At 43.8% G+C, this 22,190-nt stretch overlaps 1 protein-coding gene across 1 annotated transcript; it reads right to left on the bottom strand.

Annotated features, from left to right (window-relative positions):
* Positions 1-1,745: 1,745 nt before the first annotated feature.
* LOC122556197 (P2Y purinoceptor 12-like) lies at positions 1,746-18,575 on the bottom strand. Its single transcript, XM_087993340.1, is given in 3 exon segments — positions 1,746-11,956; positions 11,959-12,287; positions 18,523-18,575. Coding segments are annotated over 2 exon segments (1,023 nt in total). The 5' UTR covers positions 12,286-12,287; positions 18,523-18,575; the 3' UTR covers positions 1,746-11,260.
* Between the last annotated feature and the right edge of the window lie 3,615 nt (positions 18,576-22,190).

A 22,190-nucleotide genomic window follows, 5' to 3' on the forward strand; every position in this document is an offset into this window, starting at 1 on the left:
TTTCCAGCACCACTCTAATCCAGAATCTGTTTTCCAGCATCTGCAGTCATTGTTTTTAACCTTATTAAATGGCTGCCCTGGCTCAAGAGCATGAATGGCATACTCCTGTTCATCTTTTAAGAAGGTCTTGTGTAAACAGATCAGACCATTGCCATGTCAATTCATTTGCATGTAAAGATGAAATGGACTGATTCCAAATGTCCTGTATAAGGTTCAGTTCTGTCATTGTACAGCTTAGATGACTTAGACAGCATCATTACATTCTTTTATCTGTGGGAGCAATTTTAGATTAGCTTAGATTACTTACAACAAGACATTCTGCTTTCATTCGGCCCTTCGGCCCAACAAGTCCACACCGACCTGCAACCCACCCAGACCCATTCCCCTACATTTACCCCTTTACCTATCACTACGGGCAATTTAGCATGGCCAATTCACCTAACATGCACATTTTTGGACTATGGGAGGAAACCGGAGCACCCGGAGGAAACCCACACAGACACTGGGAGAACGTGCAAACTCCAAACAGTCAGTCGCCGGAGGTGGGAATTTAACTCTGGTCTCTGGCGCTGTGAGGCAGCAGTGCTAACCACTGTGCCACCGTGCCGCCCACAAATCTAACTTGTTGGGCAGGAATTCTGTGGAATTGGGTGGAATGCTGTGTTACCTCCCGATCCTTTGTTATTTTAATGAGAAACAACCTCAACAGCCCAGTGGAAAGGTTAGGTTAACATTGTCCCACTCCCCTCACACCTAATATTTTGCTAAGCTTAACACTGGGTGAGTTGAGCTTTCTCCAATACAGAGTTGAAACTTTATTGCTGGAACAGCACAGCAGGTCAGGCAGCATCCAGGGAACAGGAGATTCGACGTTTCGGGCACAGGCCCTTCTTCAGGAAAGGGCCTGAAGAAGGGCCTGTGCCCGAAACGTCGAATCTCCTGTTCCCTGGATGCTGCCTGACCTGCTGTGCTGTTCCAGCAATAAAGTTTCAACTTTGATCTCCAGCATCTGCAGACCTCACTTTCTCCTTTCTCCAATACACCCTAGCATTTGGGAATCTGTACATTTGTTTGTATGTGTAGATAAATTGGCATTCAAATGGACTGAAAAACCTGTTTCATGCTTAAGGTACATTTTGGCTGTGTACACTTCATTGAGCTTATACATTTCCTCGCTTTATAATCAACTCCTTGTTTTCAAATGAAAAGTAGCCAAGGCACCTTGGTAGTGTTGTGCCTTATTTTATCCTGTCTTCTCAAGCTGCTTTAAGGCAGGAGTTCAAACAGTGTTCAATTCTTGCCCCCCCCCATCAAATCCCCAGCATCGTCTTTTCTTTCACAACCTCTGAACTATCGACTTTAGGAGTTGACAATGTGTAAGTCCTGTCACTAAGGCAAAGAGTCTTTCCTCCATCCAGTGCTGAGATGCTGTTTTAAGCTTCATTTTGTGCTGGAGCCAATACTGGAAGAAGGATGTGAAATGGGAGGGAAAAGTGCTAAGAGCATGGGGAACCCGTGCCGATGTAGTCTGTGTGGAATGGCTCATTGTATTAGTAAGAATGCTTCTCATGCATATGGACAGCCTTTGCACTTTCCAAGTTGTTAATGATTTTAATACATCTAAGAGATGCATCATAAACCCCTCCTATATATCTTTCCTTAGCCCAGTTTCCCATTTCTAGCTTCTTGTGCAAAGACTTCAGAAACATTTTTTTAAACAAAAGATGATGCAAGTAACATCTAAATGGAAACATCTTCTTCAATTGTATATTATCATTAATTAGGAAATGTTAGAAATTACAGTACATTCATGACAAGATCTCATTAGAATGCTGAAAGAACTAATGTTATTTTAAACAATGAAATCAGGGTGGACAGGGTATAAAGAATCTGCCATCTATTGAATGTATTACTCTGTCAGCTTCCTGTATAGTCTCTTGATCCTACAGCCTTGAGGAGATAAGCATGCCCCACAAAAGCTGCTCCAACTCGCTCTCCTCGTGACTTGTGAACAAAACCAGGTGGTCGCTGAGAGACAGCGTAGAATTATACAGGACAGGAGAGGTCCTTCAGCCCTTTGAGTTTGTACGAACAATTAAAGTACTCAAAATCTACTAGTCTCACTTGGCCCACAGCTTTGAATGTTGTGACATTTCAGGTGCTCATCCAAGTACTTTTTGAAGATTGTGAAGTTTCCCACCTCAATACCCCTCCCAGGCAGTGCATTTCAAATCCCTAGCACCCTCTGGATAGAAAACATTCTTTTCCTCAAATCCTTTCTAAACCTCCTGCCCTTCACTCAAACATTATACCCCCTTGATTTGACCTTTTGATCAGTGTTTTGATACCCTCAAAAAAAGGTAGTAGGGATATTTCCGGTAACTACAGACCGGTGAGCCTGATGTCAGTGGTGGGAAAGTTGCTGGAGAAGGTACTGAGGGATAGGATCTATTCATATTTGGAAGAGAATGGGCTTATCAGTGATTGGCAACATGGTTTTGTGCGGGGGAGATTGTGCCTTATCAACTTAATAGAGTTCTTTGAGGGAGTGACCAAGTTGATAGATGAAGGAAGGGCTGTTGATGCCATATACATGGACTTTAGTAAGGCGTTTGGTAAGGTTTTCCATGATAAACTAATGGAGAAAGTGAAGTCACATGGTATGCAGTGTGTTCTCGCTAGGTGGATAAAGAACTGGTTGAGCAACAGGAGACAGAGAGTAGTAGTTGAAGAGAGTTTCTCGAAATGGAGAAAGGTGACCAGTGCTTCCACAGGGATTGGTGCTGGAGCCACTGTTGTTTGTAATATACATAAATGACCTGGGAGAGGGCACTGTTGGTTTGATCAGTAAGTTTTTATAGATGACATCAACATTAATGGAGTAGCAGAAAGCATAGGGGACTGTCAAAGAATACAGGAGAATATAGATAGACTGGAGAGTTGGGCAGAGGAGTGGCAGATGGAGTTCAATCCAGGCAAATATGAGGTGGTGCACTTTGGAAGGTCTAATTCTAGAGCGAACTATACTGTAAATGGAAGAACCTTGGGAAAAGTTGATGGGTAGAGAGATCTGGGAGTTCAGGTCCATTGTACCCTGAAGGTTGCTGCACAGCTGGATAGAGTGGTCAAGAAGGCATATGGTATGCTTGCCTTCATCGGATGGAGTATTGAGTATAAGAGCTGGCCGGTCATGTTAAAATTTGTACAAGACTTTGGTTCAGCCATATTTAGAATGCTGTGTACAGTTCTGGTCACCACATTACCAAAAGGATGTGGACACTTTGGAGAGGGTGCAGAGAAGGTTTACAAGAATGTTGCCTGGTATGGAAGGTGCTAGCTGTGAAGAGAGGTTGAGTAGGTTAGGATTGTTTTCATTAGAAAAAAGGAGATTGAGGGGGGACCTGATTGAGGTTTACAAAATCATGAAGGGTATAGACAGGGTGGATAGAGATAAGACGAAAGTAAGGACTGCAGATACTGGAGATTAGAGTCGAGAGTATGGTGCTGGAAAAGCATAGCAGGTCAGGCAGCATCCAAGGAGCAGGAGAATAGATGCGTTCATCAGGAATGAGGCTTGACAGCCAAGGGTTAGAGAGATAAATGGGAGGGGGTAGGGATGGGCGGGAAGGTAGCTGAGAGTGCCGTATGTGGATGGAGGTGGGGCTAAAGGTGATAGGTTGGAGAGGAGGGTGGGAAGGAAGATGCACAGGTCGTGAGGACAGTGCTGAGCTGGAAGGTTGAAACTGAAATAAGGTGGGGGGGGAGGGGAAATGAGGAAACTGGTGAAATCCGCATTGATGCCATGGATTTGGAGGATCTTAAGGCTGAAGATAAGGCGTTCTTCCTCCATTCGTCAGGTGGTAAGGGAGTGGCTATGGAGGAGACCCAGGACCTGCATATTCTCAGCAGAGTTGGAAGGGAAGTTGAAGTGCCTGGCCACAGGGCGGTGGGGTTGGTTGTTGCGTGCGTCCCCACAATGTTCTCTGAAGCGCTCTGCGAGTAGGCGTCCTTCCTCCCCAACGTAGAGGAGATGCATTAGGAGCAACGGATACAGTAAATGACATGTGGAAGTGCAGGTGAAACTTCGAAGAATGTGGAAGGCTCCTATGGGACCTTGGACGGAGGTGAGGGAGGTGGTGTGGGCGCAGGTTTTGCAATTTCTCGGTGGCAGGGGAAGGTGCCGGGAGGGGAGGGTGGTTTGTTGGGGGGTGTGGACCTCATGAGGTAGTCGGAAAGCAGCTAGGGGTGGGGAGGGAAATATATCTCTCGTGGTGGGGTCCATTTGTAGATGGCAGATATTGAGGCGATGTATACGGAGGTTGGTGCGGTGAAAGATGAGGACCAGAGTGGGGGGGGTTCTGTCCTTGTTAAGATTGGAGGGATGAGGTTTGAGGGCGGAGGTGCAGGAAGTAGATGAGATGCACTGGAGAGCACCATCAACCATGTGGGAGAGGAAATTGCAGTCTTTAGAGAAGGAGGCCATCTGGTGTGTTCTGTGGTGGAACTGGTCCTCTTGGGAGCAGATGCGGTGGAGGCAGAGGAATTGGGAATGAGGGATAGCATTTCTGCAGGAGGCAAGGTGTGAGAAGATGTAATCCAGGGAGTTTTGGGAGTCAGTGGATTTGTAGAAATTGTCAGTGTTGAGTCGGTCACCGTTGATGGGGATGGAGAGGTCCAGGAGGGGGAGGGAAGTGTCAGAGATGGTCCAGGTGAATTTAAGGTTGAGCTGGAATGTGTTGGTGAAGTTGATGAACTGTACAACCTCCTTATGGGAGCACAAGGTGGCACTGATGCAGACATCATCGATAGAGATAAGCTTTTACACCAGAGTGAGGGATTCAGTAACGAGAGGTCACACGTTCAAGGTGAGATGAGAAGAGTTTAAGGGGGAAACTTACCCACCACCCTCTGTGTAAAGTACTGTGTATTTGGAACACGTTGCCAGCAGAGGTAGTGGAGGCAGGCATGGTAGATTAATTTAAGGTTCATCTGGTCAGATGCATGATAGGTGGGGAGCAGAGGGAAACAGATCTTTAGGAATTGGGTGATAGGTTTAGACAGTGGATTTGGATCGGCTCAGGCTTGGAGGGCTGAAGGGCCTGTTCTTGGACTGTTTTTCTTTGTTTTTTTGCTGTGCCAATGGACATTGTGGGACCACATGTAAATTAGATTAGATTAGTCACCGGGTAGCACAATGGTTAGCACTGCTGTCTCATAGCACCAGGGACCTAGGTTCAATCCCAACTTGGGTCACTGTCTGCATGGAGTTTGCACGTTCTCCCCGTGTCTGTGTGGGTTTCCGACGGATTCTCTGGTTTCTACCCACAGTCCAAAGATGTGCAGGTTAGGTGAATTGGCCATGCTAAATTGCCCATAGTGTTAAGTGCATTAGTCAGATAAAAATGAGTCTGTGTGGGTTAGTCTTCGGAGGGTCGATGTGGACTTGTTGGGCCAAAGGCCTGTTTCCACACTCTAATCTAATCTAATAATCACTTTGAAACAAAAGCCATTCTTAAGGGGCTTGTCAAATGAAATCTAGAATATGGAGTCAAGTGTTGCAGTAAGAGATTGGCTCTGACAGAGATAAGCAAAGATTGGCCAAAGGGTTGTGAATCTTTGGGACAATGTAAATGAATGGTTCTGATGGAATATTATGTGAAATATGTAAGTGCCATTAAAATAGTCATAACCAGTTGTCTAAATATTAACTTCCTAGTCTGATATCAACATTTAGATAAGTTAAGACATCTTTATTTAAACATTGAGAGGACCAACATCATTCTACTTAAAAACGAAAAGAACTGCGGATGCTGTAAATCAGAAAGAAAAACGGGTTGCTGGAAAAACTCAGCAGGTCTGGCAGCATCTGTGGAGAGAAATCAGAGTTAACAGAGTTGATGAACTCTGTTCTGGGGAAGGGTCACTGGACCCAAAACGTTCACTCTGATTTCTCTCCACAGATGCTGCCAGACCTGCTGAGCTTTTCCAGCAATTTCTGTTTTTGTTATCATTCTGTTTAACTCTCGTCAAAAATGTCAGAATGCTGTAATGTTGGAATCAAGACTAATGGGGAAAAGGGCAGGAAAGCAGTATTACGGACATTGAATGGGAGAGCAGATTCGATGGGCTGAATGGCCTACATCTGCTCCAAAACCTTATGGTCTATCCTGATTCCATTCCATTTCCTTCTCCCAAGTTGGCCTGTTTGATTCTGCACTAATGCTCAAGCCCTGTCATCTCTGACCAAACTCACTGTCACCACTTTGGAATTCTCCTTCCTGTAATGTTTCATATTTTCACCATCTCCTGACTGAAGACCTCAGAGACTTCCCTCACTGACCTTTCAGCTTCCACAAACTGATTCTCACATTTGTTGCTGCTCTGTATTTCGTTTGTGAAACATTTTATGACCTTTCACCCTCTATCTCTGCAACCCTCCACCTTATGTCATGATCAGCTCTGGATCTCTGCTCCTCACTTGGTCCACCAACATTTTTTGCCAGAACTGCTGTTCTGAGTTCCTTCCCTAAACCAAATGGCGCGATAGATATATAGCGGAAACAATTACAGAGGTTTGTATTAACAACACTAACTGTCTTAAAGAGGGAAACGCCTTATATTTACAAAAGGTAATCAAGAGGAGAAAAATATTTTATATTTACAGAATTTTTACATGTTGCCTCAGATTGTAGAAATAGGAAAGAGCATCAGGTCTCCCTATACTGTGTCAGCATCTCCTGATCAATTATTTCTCTTAAAAGAACCTTGAAATGATTTACTACAAGAAAGATGCGATCCATATATTGTTTGTATTTGATTGGGACTTAATATTCCTTCCCTGACCCAAGCAGTAACATTTTCTGTTTAATTCATTCACGGGATGATGGCATCGCTGGTTAATCCAGCATTTATTGCCATCCCTAATTGCACCAAGAGCAGTTAAGAGTCAACCGCATTGCTCAAATTTGTATACTGCCTTTAACACTGTTGGGAAGGTGGGTGAGTGTTGTTTAAGTACTTACCTCGAAGCCAGTGGTCTTTTCGCAGCAGAGAGCGGCGGGAGCTGGGTGGAAGTGAAGTTGGAGCGCAGAGGCTGTTGGGAAGGTGGGTGAGTGTTGTTTAAGTAGGTGTCTTTGGCTCAGGAGTCTTCGACAACGAAGTTGAGAGAAGTGATTATGCCACAGTTGAAGAGTGTGAAGACATGACTGCCAAGCTGATTCAGTGTACTGCGTGCATGATGTGGGAGGTCAGGGACTCTGGTGTAGCCGGCTCATATAACTGTGGAAAGTGTGTACACGTTCAGCTTCTGACAGAGCATATTGCAGCACTGAAGAAAGAACTAGATGACCGCAGGCTCATCCGAGAGAACAAGATCTTTCTGGACAGGACCTTCAGTGAGGTTATTACACCGAGCATACCAGAAGAGAGTAGAAGGGAGAAGACAATGAGAAAGGCAGAGATGAGACAAGTGCAAGAGACCCCGGGGGAAGTATCTGTCAGGAACAGGTTGAATCTCTTGGAAACCGTAGAGACAGACATCACTGCCAGTCTGAGAGGCGATCAGGTCTGCCAATCAGATATTGGCATGGAGGCAGAGCCGAGGAGTCAGACATCACACAGAACCATGGTAATAAGGGACTCCATAGTGAGAGGGGACTGAAAGGGATTTCTGCGGCAACAGGCGGGATTTGAGAATGGTGTGTTGCCTTCCTGGTGCCAGGATTAAGGACATCGCAGACAAAGTGCAGGAAATCTTCAAGGGGGAAGGTGAAGAGCCAGACGTGGTGGTGCATGTCGGCACAAATGACGTTGGGACGAGGAGGGGGAACATACTACAGCGGGACTTTGGAGAACTCGGAAGAAGGCTGAAAAGCAGGACACCTCGGGTGGTTATCTCTGGTTTGCTTCCAGTTCCTCGGGCTGGAGAGGACAGGAACAGGGAGATAATGGACTTGAATGAGTGGCTGAGGAACTGGTGCAGGAAGCAAGGATTTAAATTCTTGGATCACTGGGTATGTTTAGCTGTAAGGATAAATTATACAAGAGGGACGGGTTGCACCTCAATAGGTGGGCGACCAGCATTCTGGCAGGTAGGTTTGCCACTGCAACACAGGGGTGTTTAAACTAAATGGCACGGGGGAGGGGACAAACTGGAAGTTTAAGGGAAAGTTAGAACAAGAGAAGTCAAGAAAGACAACGGAATCAATGGAGCAGAAAAGTCAAAAAAGGATCATGCCGTAAGGTCAAGTAAAATAGGGATTGATAGGAAGGGTGAGGGGAGTAACAAATTAAAAATATTATATATGAATGCACGAAGCATTAGAAATAAGCTGATGAGCTTGAGGCTCAGTTGGAAATTCGCATTTACGATGTTGTGGGGATAACTGAGACGTGGCTTCAAGTGGACAGGGCCTGGGAAATGAATGTTCAAGGCTATGCGTGCTATCGCAAGGACAGCCTGACTGGCAGAGGGGGTGGGGTGGCCCTGTTGGTAAGGAATGATATTCAGTCCCTTGCGTGGGGAGACCTAGAATCAGGGGATGTAGAGTCAGTATGGATATAGCTGAGAAATTCTAAGGGTAGAAAGACCCTAATGGGAGTTATCTACAGGCCCCCAAACAGTAGCCTGGATGTAGTGTATAGTTGAATAAGGAGCTGAAATTGGCCTGTCACAAAGATATTACTACAGTTGTTATGGGGGATTTCAACATGCATGCAGACTGGGAGAATCAGGATGGTACTGGACCCCAAGAAAGGGAGTTTGTGGACTGCCTCCGAGATGGATCCTTAGAACAGCTTGTACTGGAACCTACCAGGGAGAAGGCAATTCTGGATCTGGTGTTGTGAAATGAACCGGATTTGATCAGGGACCTCGAAATAAAGGAGCCATTAGGAGGTAGTGACCCACAATACAATAAGCTTTAATCTGCAGTTTGAAAGGGAGAGGGTAGAATCGGATGTGACAATATTTCAGTTGAATAAGGGGAACTATGAGGGAGGAGCTGGCCAAAGTTCAATGGTGCAATACCCTAGCAGGGATGGCAGTGGAACAACAATGGCAGGTATTTCTGGGTATAATGCAGAAGATGCAGGATCAGTTCATCCAAAAAGGAAGAAAGATCCTAAGGGGAGGCAGGGGTGGCCGTGGCTGACGAGGGAAGTTAAGGACCATATAAAGACAAAAGGGAAAGAGTATAACATAGCAAACATGAGTGGGAAATTGGAGGACTGGGAAGCTTTTAAAGAACAACAGAGGATAACTAAAAAGGAAATACGCAGAGAAAAAATAAGGTACGAAGGTAAATTGGCCAAAAATATAAAGGAGGATAGTAAAGGCTATTTTAGGTATATGAAAAGAAAAAAATGGTTAAGACTAAAATTGGGTGCTTGAAGACAGAAATGGGTGAATTTATTACGGGGAACAAAGAAATGTCAGAAGAGTTGAATTGGTACTTCAGATCTGTCTTCACTGGGGAAGACACGAGCAATCTCCCAGATGTAATAGTGGCTGAAGGGAATTTATATTAGGCAGGAAATGGTGTTGGAGAGACTGTTAGGTCTGAAGGCTGGTAAGTGCCCAGGACCTGATGGTCTGCATCCCAGGGTACTGAAGGAGGTGGCTCTAGAAATCGTGGATGCATTGGTGATCATTTTCCAATGTTCTATAAATTCAGGATCAGTTCCTGCAGATTGGAGGGTGGCTAATGTTGTCCCACTTTTTAAGAAAGGAGGGAGAGAGAAAACAAGGAATTATAGACCAGTTAGTCTGACCTCAGTGGTGGAAAATGGCAGTAACAGGATAGGTCAGAGTCAGCATGGATTTATGAAGGGGAAATCATGCTTGACTAATCTTCTGGAATTTTTTGAGGATGTAACTCTGAAGATGGACAAGGGATATCTAGTGGATGTAGTATACCTGGACTTTCAGAAAGCCTTTGATAAAATCCCACATAGGAGGTTAGTGAGCAAAATTAGGGCACATGGTATTAGGGGCAAAGTACTAACTTGGATTGAAAATTGGTTGGCTGACAGGAAACAAAGAGTAGTTATAAACAGCTCCCTTTCGGAATGGCAGGCGGTGACCAGTGGGGTACCGCAGGGATCAGTGCAGAGACCGCAGCTTTTTACAATATACATTAATGGTATAGATGAAGGTATTAAAAGTAATATTAGCAAATTTGCTGATGACACAAAACTGGGTGGCAGGGTGAAATGTGAGGAGGATTTAGGAGAATACAAGGTGACCTGGACAGGCTAGGTGAGTGGACGGATGCATGGCAGATGCAGTTTAATGTGGATAAATGTGTGGTTATCCACTTTGATGGCAAGAACAGGAAGGCAGATTACTACCTAAATGGAGTCAAGTTAGGTAAAAGGGCAGTACATCGAGATCTAGGTGTTCTTGTACGTCAGTCAATGACAGCAAGCATGCAGGTACAGCAGGCAGTGAAGAAAGCTAATAGCATTCTGGCCTTCATAACAAGAGGAATTGAGTATAGAAGCAAAGAGGTCCTCCTGCAGCTCTATAGGGCCCTGGTGAGACCGCACCTGGAATACTGTGCGCAGTTTTGGTCTCCAAATTTGAGGAAAGACATTCTGGCTATTGAGGAAGTGCAGCGTAGGTTCACGAAGTCAATTCCCGGAATGGCGGGACTATCTTATGCTGAAAGATTGGAGCGACTGGGCTTGTGTACACTTGAGTTTAGAAGGCTGAGAGGGGATCTGATTGAGATGTATAAGATTATTAAAGGATTGGGCACTCTGGAGGCAGGAAGCATGCTTCTGCTGATGGGTGAGTCCTGAACCAGAAGACACAGTTTAAAAATAAGGGATAGGCCACTTAGGACAGAGTTGAGGAGAAACTTCTTCACCCAGAGAGTGGTGGGTGTATGGAATGCTCTGCCCCAGAAGGCTGTGGAGGCCAAGTCTCTGGATACTTTCAAGAAAGAGTTGGATAGAGCTCTTAAGGATAGTGGAATCAAGGGTTATGGGGATAAGGCAGGAACAGGATACTGATTGAGGATGATCAGCCATGATCATAATGAATGGTGGTGCTGGCTTGAAGGGCAGAATAGCCTACTGCACCTATTGTCTAACATAAGGAAACAATCCCAAGCCCATAGAATTCAAGTATGTAGAGTGCATGTAAAGTGTAAATGTTATGGCCAATTTTACAACAGTCTAAACCCTGCATAATGTTTCTTAGGACTTGTACAGAAACCAGGCGTGGATATTGGTTGGTGTAACATTATTTTGCAGCTTAGAGTGGAGTGTCCATGCTGGATTGATGATCACCTGGCTGCATTTTTGGCAATCTGTTTGCACAGTTGTTCAGCTTTGCAAATAGCATGTTCTTGAATGACCTGCATAGAAAAAAATAAATCAGTGGGTCAAGACATGCATTCAACGCTGACAAACTCAGTGTGCTTTCCTTTACGTAATAAAGAGTAACTCGAGTGGAGCACTGGTAAGCACCTCGGGTCTGAGTAAGTGTATATGGGATCCTGGCGAAATGAAAAGGAACGAAGCAGATGAAGAACACAGCCAGCACAAGAAAGACATTGTAATTGACTTTCTTAGCTTGCCTGGAACTGCCTTTTGTCTTGCGATAGGATTTATAAAGTTCTCTGCTTATTAGAAAGTAGCACACGACTATTAATATCAAGTTACTCCAGAATATGATCTGGCAGACAAAGCTGACCAGTTCGTGCCATTTTAAGCCCAGGTCAGTCTTGAGAGAGGAGCATTTACGCTCATTTTCTGGCATGGTGTTTCCCTTGTACAGTATCATATTGGGCAGCACCAAGAGAAACATGCACAGCCATACTGTTGCTGAGAGAATCTTTGCAGTTCTGGGTTTGCACGTGCCAGAATGGCCAAATGGTTTAGCTGCTTTCTGGTAGCGGTCAGCGCTAATCAACCCTAAAAATATGATGCTGATGTACATGGTCAAGTAGAGTAGAATAGGACTGAACTGACTTGACATACGAAGACTTGGAGTCCTGGCGTTCTGAATCTTGACTCGATGATTATTTTAAACGGAAATATCAGTGTCATCAGCAGGTCGGCCATGACTGTGTTCTTAAGGTACACAATGAAGTTCGACTTGCTCGGGATTTGAAAGAACACCCAGATGGCCAAGCTGTTCATCAGGAGCCCACCAATAAAGAAGACAGAATAGAGCACTGTGAAGATCACCTGGCTGATTTCTCGGTCTGGCGCACACATGTCTTCCACTGTGGTGTTTGAATGTTTGGAAAAGTTTTCTGTTCCATTCAAAGCCATTTCTAAATGAACAAAAAGCATAGTGTAATTGATTTAAGTGACATTGTTTTGTATTAAACATTACTGTTCTGACTAGTAACAGTGACAAAGTATTGTAAAGTTGATTGTCTTCTGCCTGATAACCTCATTCTTCAACCTGAAGAAGAATCTCAGGTAGAAGAGGACAAAGACGAGAACATTGGAGCTTTGCCACCACATGACGAGGACACCACATTTATCTAACTAAACTAGGACGTAGGAGAAAGTGAGGACTGCAGATGCTGGAGATCTGAGCCAAAACGTGTGGTGCTGGAAAAGCACAGCTGGTCAGGCAGCACCTGAGGAGCAGGAGAATCGACTGAAAACCTTGACTCTCCTGCTCCTCAGGCGCTATTTGACTGGCTGCGCTTTTCCAGCGCCACTAGGACATATACCGATAGCAAGTTCCGTTGGTGTAAAGAGCCACAAAACTATATATTTCTAGTCTTTACCTCTATTATTTAAAGGACAAGCCCAATTAAGGTTGTATAGCATGAAACAAGGTTGCTTAAAGTTAGTCGACTTTTCTATAAAATAGAGGTAGACCGATACGAAGATAAGCCTGCTTTTAGTATTTTTTGACAATCCCCAGCTTGTTCATAAAATTAGCAATTGAGTCAAAATCTTGGAACAACTCCTGAACGGGTATAATTTTCCATTGTGTACTACAGCAGATACTTTGCCATCACCGTCTCGAAGCAGGTAGGAATGGGTAATAAATGCTGGCCAAACCATTCCATAGAACCATGGAAATGATACAGAACAGAAGAGGGCCATTTGGCCCATCGTGTCCATGCTGACCCAAAGACACCCAGATGCCCTTTCTAATCCCATCTTCCTGCACACTGCGCGTAGCCTTGCAGTTTACGGCTATCCAGATACTTTTTAAGAGTTCAGGGTCTCTGCCTCCACCATCAACTCAGGCAATGAATTCCAGACATCCAAGAAGCTCTGCATAAAACAGTTTTTAACAGTTTTCAGATGTCCCCTCTAATCCTTTAGTATCAATGTATGACCCCGGTTTTTGAACTCTGTGCCAAAGGAAACAGGTTCCTCCTATCTACTGTCTCTAACCTTTATAATTTTGTATACCTCAATCATGTCACCCCTCAGTTATGAACAAATACATTTTATTAAAAGACTGATCACTTAGGTCGACACACTCCGTGCACTAATGAGGAAGTTTTTCACTGTTAAATGATAGTATCCTTCAAATAAGATATCAGCTGAGCCCCCAACTGCCCCAAGTCAATGAAGAGTCCCATTACACTATGGGGAGAAGAGCAGTTTATTGGTTCCTCAACTACAATCATTAAAGTGGATTATCTGCCCATTATCACACTTACGTATATGGGTGTTTGGTGTATGCAAATTGACTGCTGTGTTTCCCTCTGTTACAACAGTGACCTGTGATGAAGCAGCTCATTAACAAGGTTATGTTGTCCTTGGGTTTTTTTTCTCCAGAGTAGTCGTAAAAGACACAGACACCATAAAGTCTAAGTTGAAGAGATTTTGGGCCATTTTGATTATAGCTAATAAAATTATAGCTCAGGAAACAGATTTTCAAGTTTTTGAAAAAAAAACTTGAGATGAAAGAGGAGTGGCCAGTCCTCCCAGCTCAGCTTTTCTCTGGCTTGGTTTGGTTTTAGCAGTTGAAAAAGCTGCTGGACCCAGGTCCATGCTGATCTTCCCGCCTCTCTCTCTCTCTCTCTCTCTCTCTCTCACTGTCTCTCTCTCTCTCACTGTCTCTCTCTCTCTCACTGTCTCTCTCTCTCTCACTGTCTCTCTCTCTCTCACTGTCTCTCTCTCTCTCACTGTCTCTCTCTCTCTCACTGTCTCTCTCTCTCTCTCTCTCTCACTGTGTCTCTCTCTCACTGTGTCTCTCTCTCACTGTGTCTCTCTCTCACTGTGTCTCTCTCTCACTGTGTCTCTCCTCTCACTGTGTCTCTCCTCTCACTGTGTCTCTCTCTCTCCTCTCTCTCACTCACCTCTCTCACACACACACACCTTTAAGACCCTGGGTTTGATTTTACTTTTTGTGCCAAGGAGTGTTTATGGGGATTGTTGCAAGTATTGGAAGCAGCATCATTAAGTTGGTACAATTTGTCGGGTTTTTGGAGAGGTTAAGTTATTCTGTATTCTGTTCTCTTTTGTTAGTGTTTCATTTGGTAATCTTGTAAATAAATTGTTTTGTTTACAACTACGCGGTTTGACCAATTATATCCTTCCTGGAATATCTGTGTTACACCTGCTTAAAACAACGAGATAAGTCAGGGTGGGCTACTTTCTTGAAATGTTTTGAGGGTGTCTGGCCTGGTCCATAACAGACTGCAATAAAAAGGTCTATCATTAACTGTAAATTGTCTCAGGATATCCTTGCAATGTAAGCACCACCAAATAACTGGCTCGGTTAAATCAACCCTTTGGTTTAGTTTCAACAAAACTAAGTGCTGTTTGAATTTGACATATGGAGATACCGAAAGAGTTACAAACAACATGATTGTTCCCAAGTGTGTGTTAATTAGGAAATGCAAAAGAAAGGTCTCACAACTTCTATGCTAATCAATGCACGTATTATAACAGGTAAACTCGTTTCATGATATACTTAGTTAAGTCAACAAAGAGACACCGGTTCACCTTGAGAATTTGTTGGGATTTGAACCTACCTTTCTTTGCTCTTTTAAGACACTAGCTTCATACGCCACTGCAGTTCTGAAGGCAAGTTGCCCTGTTACAGGTGTCGTTTTTAATGTGAGATGTTAAACAAAGACCCTGTATCTCGTCTCAAGTGGATACAGAAGATCCCATGACACTATTTTGGAACAGCTGGGCAGGTGCTCTCAGTAACTTGACACTCTGCCACTTATTCTTGAAAGAGATATGAAATGGCCGCATCCAGCATACAGGAAGAAAGACAGAAATAAAATCTTGCATATCGAGAGCATCAAGGCCACCAGATTTTTAGAAGTGTTTTCGAGTCATTGTTCTGATGTAGAAATATGGTGGCCAACTTGCACACAGCAAGCCTCCACATATAGCAGTGAGGCGATGATCAGATAATCTGGTTTGGAGATGTTGATTGAAGAAACAAAAGTTAGCCCATGTATCAAAGATGACTTTATTGTGCTTTCCTTCAAAAGAGTGCTACAAGGTCTTTTGCACACACCTGAGGAAGAAATGGTCAAGATTTTTCCTTGATCTCGTCCAAAAGATAGGACTTCTGAAGGCACAGCATCCCTCCAGTACTGCATTAGATTGTCATCTTGATATTGTACAAAGCTCTTCATTGGAACTTTGTGATAGGATGGGAGCGCTGTGAACTGAGGCACAGTGAGCACACATCAACCCTCAATAGAACAGAACATAAAGTTAACTTCAAAAACAAAAATTGTGGGAAACATTCAGCAGGTCTGGTAACATCAATGGAGAGAATGTTTGGAAAATTATTTTGTGAGGTGGGGTGTCACTGGCTGGCCATCATTTCTTGCCCTTGAGAAGATGGCGGTGAGCTGCCTTCTTGAGCTGCCTTCTTGAGTTGCTGCAGTCTACCTGCTATGGATTGACCCACAAAGCCCTTACGGAGGGAATTCCAAGATTTTAACTTAGTGACAGTGATGGAATGGTGATACATTTCCAAGTCAGAATGGTGAGTGGCTTGGAGGGGAACTTGCAGGTGTCGTGTTCCAATGTATCTGCTGCCCTTATCCTTCTCGCTGGAAGTGGTTGTGTGTTAAAAGGTGCTGTCTAAGGACCTTTTGGTTAATTTCTACAGTGCGTCTTGTAGGTAGTACAAGAGTGTCGGTAGTGGACGGAGTGGTTACTTGGTCATGTGATGCCAATCAAGCAGGCTACTTATCCTGGATGATGTTAAGCTTCTTGAGTATCTTGATGGGTGTACCCATCCAGGCAAGTTGGGGGGGGGGGGCTTCCATTACACTCCTGACTTGTGCCTTATAGATGGTGGACAGGAGGGGAGTTACTCAAATATTCTGAGCTTCTGACCTGCTGTTGTAGGCACTGTGTTTATGTGGTGAGTCCAGTTGAGTTTCTGGTCAATGATAACCCCCAGAATGTTGACAGTGAGGGGTTCAGTGACGGCAACATTGTTGAATGTCAAGGGGCATACCCTTGGACATTATGGGCAATTTAGCACGGCCAATCCACAGTGAGACAACAAGGGCATAAATGTGCTGTCTCCAAACCAGAACTGAAAGCAAATGTAGAGCAACTGAAATGAAAACACAAAGTTGCTGAGGAGAGAGAAAGCAGAGTTAAAGTTTCTAGTTCAGCACTTTGTTTTTATTTCAGAGCTCCAATATCAGCAAAACTCTGCTTTTTTATGTGGAATCATTAAACTTTGCAATATTTTCTGAGGTGGTAATGACCCCATCTTTGTCTGAAGTTGAATGAGAGGAAGCGTGACCAGAGAGATGGAAACTAATTGATTGTTGAAGCTGACTCCTCAATGGCCCTGTTACGTGAAACAAACTCTTTTTGATCTTTGGAAAGTTTTAATTGTAGATGTTTTTAGTTAACTTAATCTGAGAAGTTATGTCATACCATGGAGCAGGTAGGTCTTGAAACCAGGCCTGCTATACCAGAGGTAGTGTCACTGTTCAAGTTCACAGCATGGTGGAGTAACAAACCTGTGTGCTCCAAAACACTGTGTTGCTTAATTTGGCTTCAAATTTGCAACCTCTTACAGTACAATGCACTTTAGCCCAAGGGGCTTATGCTGCACAACTCGTGCAGAGGAAATTGAGAAACCGGCTTAACCAAGTCTATTCGGGCTCCACAGTATTGAAGATCGGCAAAGTTTCATGAAGTGAAACCTCACCTCTCTGAACTCCATGTTCTTGTTGTCTGATGTAACTCACAAGAAGCCTCTAGATATCATATGGAGAGTACGGAGAGTGTTTTCTTCTTTGTTGTGAGATTGGCCATTTTATCTGTTATATAAGCAACACATTCGAGCGAGGAAGAATTCTGTTTATTTTGTGTGTTTGAGTTGCATTGCGAGTGCCTCTGTACATCCACCAATTATGGCAGGCATTTTCAATGGTGGTGTACTATGATCTGCACATGGTCTGTCATTGTGCATTAATTTTAATCCTGTATCTCAGTCTGCTAAGGATCTAACTTGCTGGTAATACCGTACTTCCAGGATAGCTCATGTCCCAAAGAGATCTCCTTGAAGCCTATATCTCTTGAAGATTACTGTTGCTGTCTGAAAAGTGGACTAAGTCCTCGTGTGCCAATCACATTGCTGTATCTGTGTCAACCTCAAGAGGAATTCTGCTGTTCCCGATCCCTTGGTTAGCTGTATACTCCTGAATCTAGCAATTGTACAAATTGATATCTACACTTTCAGGTTTTAACTTTCTTAACTGTGAAACTGTTTTTTCTTCTGCTTTTGTCTTTGTGTGTAAGTGAGAGAGCGAAATTGCAAGGATGACCTTGGGTTTGAATGTAAATGAACAATACTCTTGATTTAAAACTGAGAGGGAGTTTGCTGCAGCTGAAAAAAAGATGACTTCACAAATGGGTTTTTGAAAAACACGCTCAAAATCTAACAAGCATCATTCAGATCATACATCTCGCTTCAGCATCCTCTGAAGTTAGCCCCAACAATACTGCATTCACATTATGCTCTTAATGGTCGATCACCTGTTGTGTATTATGGTTGGCTCTCACTCTGTCTTTTGATAAAATGCAATGCAATTGCCAAACTGACCAGATCTGTCCTGAGAATCTTAAATCCTTCAATATTTCCCACATGCTTTGAGAATTTAGCACACTACTCTCTGGAGTTTAGTCAGATCTGAAGTCAGGCTTTGAGCTCATGATTTGTTATGTGCTGTCCTCCATAACTGCATACATTGTTACCTTTGAGTATGCCCCTTGCCTGTGTTATGTTCTGCAATTAAGTCCTCCTTTCCACAGATGATTGCAGGCATGTGCTGTATCTCCGCTCAAACACTCCAAACCAGAAGGAGGCAATTATTCTGCCTGCCCCCAAATAATACCCTTGTATCTCAACATTAATTTGATATTTACATTGAAAAATCATGTGAAGATTATGCAAATTTCATTGTTCAAAAATGGTCCTTTACCTGCACAGTAGCCCCACCCACCTGTGGGTGATACCTTCCAAAACCTACCGTGGAAGTCTGAAACCGCGGATAGGAGCGAACCCATTCATTTAAGTGGGAAACTTACCTTCCCAGCGGCCCCTTGGTCCCTGGTGCAGGAAGGTTCCCTGCAATATGTTCGGGCTGGGGTAAACCATGGGTAACTGAAACCACGGAAAATGATTCTGCAGATACGGTGTATAATTCTCTGCAGTTTGAGGAAGTCTTTCACAGTCATGTGGTGCAATGCTCCCACGTTTCTGTAATTTGCCATTAAGTTTCAAAAAGGTTTCATCATGATGCAGGGAACAGGTCAAAAAACATAATCAATGATAATGAAGGGCATCAGCATTCATAATTTATGTAGTCACCACACTCGCCAAGGGATTAATAAGTCTGTTCAAGAAATTGTCACGGAAAATAGTGCATTTTCTGATCCACTGCAGTGGAAGAAATGTAACCCTTGCATTTTTGGTGCTTCTCACAATGTTCCCTCTAAGATTAGATTCCCCACAGTGTGGAAACAGGCCCTTCGGCCCAACCAGTCCACACCGACTCTCCAAAGAGTAACCCACCCAGACCCATTTCCCTCTGACTAATGCACCTAACACTATGGGCAATTTAGCATGGCCAATTCACCTGACCTGCACATGGGAGGAAACCGGAGCACCTGGAGGAAACCCACGCAGACACGGGGAGAATGTGTAAACTCCACACAGACAGTCTGCCCGAGGCTGGAACAGAACCTGGGACCCTGGTGCTGTGAGGCAGCAGTGCTAACCACTGAGCCACCGTGCCGCCCATAAGTATTCTGAAGGGGGCACCCGGATATTCAAAATTTCTGTCAAACAGAATTCTCATGAAAAATGAGAACACAAATTTCTTCAGGCACCATTTGGCCCATTGAATTTATGGCTCCTCACTGCAACAGCACTTCATCAAGTCCATTCACTGGAGCCCTGCAATTGTCTGCCCCAAGTACTGAACTAAAGCTCTTGCGAAAGCCATTAATGAATCTACCTTCACACCCTTTTCAAGCTAAACATTCCATATCACCACAACACCCTGCATTTAAACAAAACGTTTTCTTGTTGCATTGAGTTTTCTTGCCTTTTCCATTAAACCTGGGTCCTCTGGTTTTACACCCTTCTGCCAATGTCAATAGTTCCTCTTTCTCTGCTCTGCTGAGATCCCTCGTGACTTTGTACATCTCTATCAAATCTCCTCTGAGCCTTCTCTGCTCAGAGGAGAGTTAGTCTGGCTTCTTCAATCTCACTGTGTAGCTGAAGCACCTCACCTCTGGAACCGTTCACACCAGTCTTTTCTGCCCTTCCTTTCAGGGCTCTGTAATGCTGGGGCTTCCTTTGGAATCAAGAATTATAAAGTAGGTAGACAAATAGTGAATCTGAACAGGAATACTTCATTAACAATGCTGACACCTCCTCAGCCAGTTCTACACTAGACCCAAGCTCCCCTCCTCCCAGTCACCTGACCAGCTTTCTTAAAGAGACAGCACCCTCAACTACATACCCAACAGACTCCATGCCCATTCTAAAATGTAGTGCCCAGAATTAGGCATTAACTCTCATTGTGACAAAACCAGTGCTTTCGAAAGGTTTATCATAATCTTCTGTACTTTATGCTTGTAAAGTCCTGATGAGTCTGTCCATGTAGCTCTGTAATTTTTTTATTCTTTATTTATAAGCCTCTGTTTGCTGTTTCTTCCAAAAGAATCACTTCACACTTGTCTGCATTAACCTTCATGTGCCACTTGTATGTCTTTTTCCAAGTTTATGAGGCCTTTATCAATGTTCTCCCCAACCTTTGCTGCACCTTCCAGTTCTGTAGCAGGTGATTCTTTTCTAGTCCATGTTGTCATTAGTGCAAACAGCAGCAGCGCCTTTCTCATACTGACTCCTGAGAAACTCCCCTCTGATTCAAGAAGCGACCATTTACCAATGTTCTGTTCACTGGTCTTAGGTCAGTTTTATATTCATCCTATTATTGTCCCTTTTATTCAACAATGTTGAATTTTACTGATAAGCTGTCAAATACCTTTTGGATGTCCCTACGTCACATCAACCACATTATTCATAAGAACCATTCGATCATAAGATATAGGAACAGGAATAGCCATTTTGTCCCTCAAGCACTTCCGCCATTCAATAGGATCATGGCTTATATGACATTACTCACATAATGATTTGGAGATGCCGGTGTTGGACTGGGGTGGACAAAGTTAAAAATAACACAACAACAGGTTATAGTCCAACAGGTTTATTTGGAAGCACAAGCTTTCAGAGCACTGCTCCTTCATCAGGCGGTTGTCCACTTTCCCTCCCTCTCCCTGTAATCCTCGATTCCCTGACTCATCAATAATCTATCTCAGCCTTAAAAATAGACAGGGACAATGCTGTCTGTGGCAAGGAATTCCAAAGACAGCCTGTGAGGGAAGAAATTCCTGCTCATCTCAACCTTAAATTGGTGCGGCTTTATTCTGAGACTATGCCCTCTGGTCCTAGACACCCTCATGAGGGAAACACCCTCTCAGCATTGACCCTGTCAAATCCCTTAGAATCCTAACAAAAACAGAAGTTGCTGGAAAAGCTCAGTAGGTCTGGCAGCATCTATGAAGAGAAATCAGAGTTAATGTTTTGGGTCTGTGACCCTTCGTCAGAACTCCTTAGAATCCTATCTGTTTCAATGAGATCACCTCTCATTCTTCTCAACTCCAATGAGAGCAACCTTCTCTTTTGCCTTATCGAGACTCAGTCAAGTTAATTAAACACCATGCATTTTCAACAAAATTTTCATGCATGCCTTCCCTAATTAATTCACCTTTACCTAAATGCACCCTGTTTTCTTTTGAGTCATAATTTCTCAAATTTGTTCAATCACAGAGCTAAAACAGACTGGTCAGTTCTTTATCCCTGCACCCTCTTTTTGCACACAAATAAAACATGTCTAACTTCTAAGGAGGATTGGGAGATTATGGCCAGTACCTGTACAGTTTTCAACTTTATTTTCCTCTGTACTCTGGAGTATATCCCATCTGGTCCTGGTGAATTCTTACTCCAGCAGGTGTTTTGCAATACTTTCTGTTGTACACACTGTGTTTACGTTCCTGAATTGTCCAATGATGTTCTCTGTCAAGGCAATGCAATTATATTAATTTCTCCTTATTTCTGTGCCTTTTTCCTGAGGACGTTTGCCCTAGCTCTCCATACATAACCACTTGCACCTGCTTACCCTCCTTAGCATCTTGAACGAAGACTACTTGACTATGGATTTATCCAATATCCAGGGTGGTGTTTTAAAAGATAGTGACACGACTTGCCTCACGTAGAATAACGTAATGTATTGTCTCCTGAATATTTGTCTTAGATTAGATTATCTACAGTGTGGAAACAGGCTCTTCGGCCCAACCAGTCCACACCCAACCCTCCAAAGAGTAACCGACCCAGACCTATTTCCCTCTGACTAATGCACCTAGCACTTTGGACGATTTAGCATGGCCAATTCACTTACCCTGCGCATCTTTGGACTGTGGGAGGAAACCCACGCAGACACTGGGTGAATGTGTAAACTCCACACAGACAGTCACCCAAGGCTGGAATTGAACCTGGGGCCCTGGTTCTGTGAGGCTGCAGTGCTAACCACTGAGCCACAGTGCCGCCCTAATCCACTGTTTTCTGCTTTATTAATCTTGACTAATAATGTCTTATTTTGCTGTGAATCTTGGTGAATCTTGGTTCC

Source organism: Chiloscyllium plagiosum, unplaced genomic scaffold (assembly GCF_037043375.1).
Source record: "Chiloscyllium plagiosum isolate Xiang-an unplaced genomic scaffold, Cpla_swu_hap1 HiC_scaffold_13, whole genome shotgun sequence".
NCBI lineage: Eukaryota > Metazoa > Chordata > Chondrichthyes > Orectolobiformes > Hemiscylliidae > Chiloscyllium > Chiloscyllium plagiosum.